We start from the raw sequence: 6815 nt of genomic DNA on the forward strand, positions 1-6815 counted from the left end.
TTTACGCAGCATTTTCCCTTGGCCCCAGAAAACCTCCCCCTGGGCTATATGAATATATGAATGCTGAATATATTCATATATGAATACATGAATGCATGGAAGGCCCGAGTGCCTTCCATGCATGGATTTCCCCTTCTCGTGCAGAAGGGCGGATCAGCCCCTGCTGTGATACCCTTCCCCCGTCAATGTAGTAGAGGAAACTCCATGCTGGGGAGTCTCGAAGGGTGGGGAGAGTAGCAGGGGAAGAGACATACATCATTCTCCTTTGGCCTCTGAGGGCCTTAACAGAAAAAGATATTTCAGCCCCCAGCCTTTCCTGCATAGCCCCTCTGGGGACACAGGCACTATCAGCAATCTAATGGAGCCAGGAAGCAGAGGGCTGCCCAGCCAAGACCACAGACACAGGGCTCTGAGAAGATGGTCCTGGCTCTTCCAACTAGGGTTGGAGGGGGGGGGGGGGCACAGAGGTGACTCCATTTAGAGATTTCCTCCCACAGAGCCCCCTCCTGCAGCTTTTCAAAATGGGAGGGGATGATCTGATGCCCCATTTTTAACTTAAGGGCTTGTCTCCACTGCAGTGCTAGTTCAAGGTATAACTTGAGCACCGCCCCTAACCTCACTCCGGTCCACACACAAAAATCTCTAGCTTGGGTTAGGTGCTACGTTAAACTTGAGGTAGCTGACCTGTCGGGGGGGCTCAAGCGAGTAACGCAGAAGGAATGCAGCTGCTCTGGGTGACTAATCTAACCCATCTGGGTTATCTTGTGGTAGGGTTGCTGTCGCTCAAGCTAGCGAATTTGACTGTACGTGACCACAAAGTAAGTTTGAGTCAAGACATTCCCTTAGTCCACAGTGACTTCAGAGACAGGCAAACTGCTCAGAGGCCCGTTTTTTCAAACCTCTCTAATACTTTCCCTACACATGCACTTGATGGCTCATTCACACACCCTTTTTCCCAGCCCTCTCTAAAATCCTAGGGGTGAGGAGGATTTAGTTGAATTTACTTTTCAGAGGTGAGGTTGTTTTTTTTTTTAAACACACAGCCCTGGATCTCACAGACCTCCTTCCCTACCGATGAAGTTCTGTGGCACATCTACAAAACAGAGCAAAGATAAAAAGGGGTGTCGTTTATAGCTGAAAAACGAGGGTGAGGCATGAACCAACGCTTATTTTCATACTTTTTCCCAATACATACCTTGTGTTTGCATACCGATTGTGCCATGCTACAGGCCGAGACAATGGACCCATTACAACACTCAGAATTTACACCTCACTTTGCAAACCACAGCAGTCGCATTCAGCTAATCCAGCCAACCCCTAAGCAGACTTCAGGGAGGCTGCTCTGTGCTTCTCAGTCGGGCTAACATCCTTGTGAGGTAGGGGAGGCGTCATTAGCCCCATTTTACAGATAGCCTTTTGGTGCTGCCATTCCCTAAGGATGACCTTTTCAGAAGTGCCCACCGATTTTGGGTGCCTCAGAATTAGGGTGTCCAGATCTAGGCACCTGGATTTTCATAGGTGCTGCATACCCACTGCTCTGACTGCCTGTCACTGGAGTTGTAGCCACTCAGCACTTGGGCACCCAAAAATTAAAGAACTCAAAGACAGTGGAGCAATCCAGGCTCAAGTGGCTTTCCTAAAGACCACACACCATTTAGTGTAAGAGCAGAGAATCAAACGCCAGAGTGTCTAGTTCCTACCCCTGCGATTAGACTATGTCAAGGGACCAGAAAGTCAGTTTCCATCATCTACCCTGTCCTGGCAAGTTACTTCATGCAGGCAGACCCCTGCACCGAGCCCAGCTGACTACATCCTGTCCCCAGTGGAGAGACAGCTCACAGGAGCGATTGGATCTGGCTTGCGGAGCAGCTTGTAGGAGATCAAGGCCATAGAAGTGCTATATGACTATATATAATATTATATATATAGCGGCTGCTCATACCCCTTCCCTCCCTGCCTGACCCAGCTGCCAGGGACAGGGGCCCAGGGTGCCAGAGGGCAGGCACAGCAGGAGGACAGAGCCCCTCTTGGGCAATCTGGGGGAAGGGGGGAGCATTTGACCCTGTGTGCCCCCCCGTTGGTTGAAATCCTGGTCCCATGGAAGTTAATGGCAGAACTCCCATTGTCTTCACTGGGACCCGAATGTCCCCCAAGTGCAGACACCGAGGGATGGTGTCACTCACCACAAAACTGCAGCCACTTCTGGGGTGCCGCACAGCCACTGCTGGACAGCACACAACAAAAGCCACACAAACAGTAAGCAAAGAACACCCCGTCCAAGGAAAGCTGCAGCATATGGCATCCAAACGCCACAGAGGACCAGCCAGCTGCAGTTACTGCCTGGCAGGCAATTTTAACCATGAACATTATTTACTTTATGAGCCACAGAAACCCTGGCGCTCCTCTCCGGCTGTGCATCAGAGGTCTCCAAGATGACATGCATTAAAGCAGAAGCCAGCCTACTCCAGCTGAGGGAAAGCAGGATCAGAAAGGCTGGGACAAGCAGGCAGCTCCAGCCCAGGGCATTCTCCTTAAAGGCTCTTGGGAATCAAGAAAAGCCCAATTTGGTACTAGCTTCATTCCAGCTCCTCTTTCCCCAGGCCAGCTGTTCCCCCCCCCCCGACACCTCCCAGCCAGCTCCCCCTCTCACCCAGAAGTTCCCCTTGAACAAAGTCTCCTTCATGGTGCAGGAAGGGCTGCAGCAGAGTCCCCCAGCGCCCCAGGCTGCAGAGTCTGAGCCACACCAAGAACCGAGAACTTTTTAGTTCCTCCTCAATCCCTGGCGCCTGCCGCTGGCTCCTCTGGGTCCTAAACCCCAAAGCCGGCAACCAGCCACCCTGCTTTTTCCTCTCCTCCCTGCCAAAGCAGCGATTATCTGCAGGGGATTGCAGGACTTTCCCCTTTCCTTTCTGGGCTTGTTTCCTTTTTAGTGGCTCTTTTCTTGAGGAAGAAGGGCAAGGAATAGAGAGAGTCTGGGTTTTAGGAGTGAAGAGCCCAGCAAGCGCACACCTGGCTGGATGTTTCCTCCCTGGGCTAGTTAATGACTGCAGCAGATTACAAAATCACGGGTCACGTCCCTGCCCCAATCGGTGTGGGCTAGTGGAGTGAGCACTGGGCTGGGGCTCAGGAGACCAGAATTCTATTCTCAGCTCTGCCGCTGGACTGCAGGGTGACCTCAGGCAAGTGACTCTTAGTTCCTCCGTTTCCCCATCTAAAAATGGAGAAAATTAGTGATACTGACCTCCTTTGTAAAGTGCTCTGAGATCTACTGATGAAAACAGCTGTAAGAGTTAGGCATTGTGATTAACAATAATCATATGTTAAATCGCTAATGCATGTACAACCCTTTGCAGGTGTAAAGCATTATGAGGCAAAGAACATGGTCAAGAATGCTGTGGGGCCAGATTTTCAATTGCTCCATGCCCACGACTGGCTCTGGATAGGCATCAGCCTTTCCAAGTGAATGATCTGAAACACACACAGTTATTTGCAGGGCTGAATCAAGGGGTGAGGGTGAGGAGTAATTCAAGGGCAGAATGGAAATACCAAGAGAAAGAGGAAAAAACACCACCAGTAATCACCGCCCACTGGTAATCACCTTCCCAAATACCAAGACAGCAAATAATCAGGGTTTCTTTAAAGAATCCCTGGGATGTAGGCACAGTTCCATTGCATGTGTGCCAACAGGCAAAGAGCACAATTAGTTCCGTGCAACTGGCTGGGCAGCATTCCCACAAGGTGTGTGTGAATTTCCCCTCAGATTAGATCACTAACAGATTCCAAGACAAGAGGGTTCATTGTGATCATCTAGTCTGACCTCCAGTAGACCGGAAACCTCACCCTAGGATTGCTCATCCCCTCAGAAAATCAGACTCTTTCACGGTGTCTCGAGTTGGACACCCAAAATTAGCGCCCACTTTTGATCTTAAGGAAGGCCAGAGCCCCTCTCCCCCTCAGTCGGGCAATCTGGGGGCACCTTTGATCCTAGTGTCACACAGTGAGCTAGGAGCATTGCCAGGATGAGAACCCAAGCTTTCAGAGTAACAGCCGTGTTAGTCTGTATTCGCAAAAAGAAAAGGAGGACTTGTGGCACCTTAGAGACTAACCAATTTATTAGAGCATAAGCTTTCGTGAGCTACAGCTCACTTCCTCAGATGCATATCATGGAAACTGCAGCAGGCTTTATATATACACAGAGAATATGAAACAATACCTACTCCCACCCCACTGTCCTGCTGGTAATAGCTTATCTACATCAGGTGGGCCATTTCCAGCACAAATCCAGGTTTTCTCACCCTCCACCCCCCCACACAAATTCACTCTCCTGCTGGTGATAGCCCATCCAAAGTGACAACTCTTTACACAATGTGCATGACAATCAAGTTGGGCTATTTCCTGCACAAATCCAGGTTTTCTCACATCCCCCCCACCCCCATACACACACAAACTCACTCTCCTGCTGGTAATAGCTCATCCAAACTGACCACTCTTCAAGTTTAAATCCAAGTTAAACCAGAACATCTGGGGGGGGGGGGGTAGGAAAAAACAAGAGGAAACAGGCTACCTTGCATAATGACTTAGCCACTCCCAGTCTCTATTTAAGCCTAAATTAATAGTATCCAATTTGCAAATGAATTCCAATTCAGCAGTTTCTCGCTGGAGTCTGGATTTGAAGTTTTTTTGTTTTAAGATAGCGACCTTCATGTCTGTGATTGCGTGACCAGAGAGATTGAAGTGTTCTCCGACTGGTTTATGAATGTTATAATTCTTGTCCTACTAATCGCTAGACGGTGCTGCTTTCCTTGCATGCATCTGATTATTTTCCATAGAGCCAATGCCTTGCTTTAGTAATAAGCACTGTTGCCAGCAAGAACCTTCTGACGTGAACCTGCAGGGCCATTTACTGACATCTGACTAATCAAACACAGCCTAGAATTAGTCAGTCTCGTGGCTGCTTTTCAGCCACTGGATAACCAAAACCTGCAGAAAACCAGCATATCCTAGGGTAATATTTGCTGTCAGTCACTTACTAATGCTTCTTCCCACAAAGAGGCAAAGGGGGAGGTAGATCTCACTCAGGTTAAGTTAACTTGTGTGATTGGCACCTGAGTTTTAATCTTGCCTGGCTGGCTCTGAGCAGCCCTACTGCAAAAAGTGTCCTACGAGCATTACTGTGTCCTCGCTGTTTCTGCACTCCCCCAGGTGTTGCTGGAGGGTACAGCCCATGGTTCTTTGTGCCGAGACACTCTAGGCTAGGATTCTTTCCCGCTCAATAGTGAGAGAACTACTCAATCCTTCAGAGGGCACCATGGTAAGGCATGGGAGGACTATAAGCACTTAAGTGATTTAGCCTACATCCACACTGCAAAGCGGGCAAGTTCCAGCCCAAGCTGAAGTAGAGTCTGGGTTCTAGTCTATGCACCCATAAGATCAGCCCAGGTTTAAAGCACCTCCCAATCCAGATAGGAGGTTTTTGAGTGTGGGTGGGAGGGTTGGGCTAAAACCTGGGTAAGAGCCTGGGTTAACATTGCAATGTAGACGTGTAGCTGCCTACCTGGTTTATCCCATGCTGTAACTAACAAGGTAAACCCAAATCACTCCATGGCAGGACAGTGTTGTCCCTAGGAGAAATGATCTAGAGATAAAATGAGAATCTGCTGGAGCCCATGTCGCTGTGTGCAAAGGCCCCATGCAGCTGCATTGGCTCCAGGGACCCTCGCCATTTCCAGCTTCCATGTCAACTACTTACTATGGCTGCAGAGACTGTATTTACTTCTCAAAGGACTGCAGGTTAAAAGGGGCGATGAAGCACACATCCCCAGCCCTGGAGGGTACACCACCAGCTCCCAGGATGCGGAAAGATTCTGCTATAGAGGCAGCTATCCACATTTTCCACTTTAGTAAGGGGTCTCCTCTGCATGGAACCATCCAGACCTTAGCTTGCAAAGTGCGTTGGGATCCTTCAGAATGAAAGTGTGACAATAAGCATCCTGTGTTGTTGTGAGGTGTCATCTAAACCCATGTAGAAAACCTGGAGGAAATAGGCCCTTCTACTTGAAAACATCAAAGGATCATCTCTAGTCCTTTGCAGGACACAAAAGAAACCACCAAGATTTGCCCAATGCTAGATGGACATAACACCATTCAGCCCCAAAATACCAAGGCTTCTATCTAGAAGAGGAGGGGGAGCTTGTAACTTTCTTATGATTTCTGGGCCAGCTATTTGAAGGAGACATAGTCATAAATACTTGAGCAGCTCTTGCCATTCCATCCTGGACCGGGCAACAGTAGCTGTAGCTGTCACATGCTGGTAATAATGTGTATGAAGAGGTGGGAAGGGAGAACACCACGTGGAAGGAGGAATGAGCTCTCAGGGTGGTTCATTACAGGCTTTAAGTAGCTTCATAACCATTAGCAATGTCATTTGTTCATTAACATCCCACAAAAGCAGAAAGACCTGGCTGTTCCGTCAATGAATCCGCCCTGTCAAGTTACTAAGAATAACTCTGCCACCTGATGAGAAAAATAAAACAGGTTCCTGCTCTATTGCCCTGTAATATACATGTGGATGTCACATAACCCTGTGATTCAGAGCCGGAACGGGAAGCAGGGCTGTTGAGAATAATAATTAAATCCATTAGTCTCCCTTTCTATTCAGGGTAAAGATAAGGAAAGCTTTGGGTCAAGTCAGTCCTCAGTGCAAAGAGATTTGTCTGTTTTTAAATGGGACAATGGCAGGCACCAATCTAATTAATTCCTCCTAATGGGGTTTCTTTCTCCTCTGATACAGATTGAGGGTCTGCAGCATCCTTAGG

The 6815-nt window shown here is 48.6% G+C and overlaps 1 protein-coding gene across 2 annotated transcripts in view; it reads right to left on the reverse strand.

Annotated features, from left to right (window-relative positions):
• The window catches only part of PSTPIP2 (proline-serine-threonine phosphatase interacting protein 2), a 53626-nt gene extending 50880 nt beyond the window's left edge, over positions 1–2746 (reverse strand). For both annotated transcript variants that reach the window (XM_073343452.1, XM_073343451.1), the window contains exon 1: positions 2651–2746. In XM_073343452.1, the coding sequence (XP_073199553.1) occupies positions 2651–2683 (33 nt within the window). In that variant the 5' untranslated portion in view covers positions 2684–2746. The remainder of the gene's footprint in view (positions 1–2650) is intronic.
• Positions 2747–6815: the final 4069 nt, after the last annotated feature.

Source organism: Lepidochelys kempii, chromosome 5 (assembly GCF_965140265.1).
Source record: "Lepidochelys kempii isolate rLepKem1 chromosome 5, rLepKem1.hap2, whole genome shotgun sequence".
Classification (NCBI taxonomy): domain Eukaryota; kingdom Metazoa; phylum Chordata; order Testudines; family Cheloniidae; genus Lepidochelys; species Lepidochelys kempii.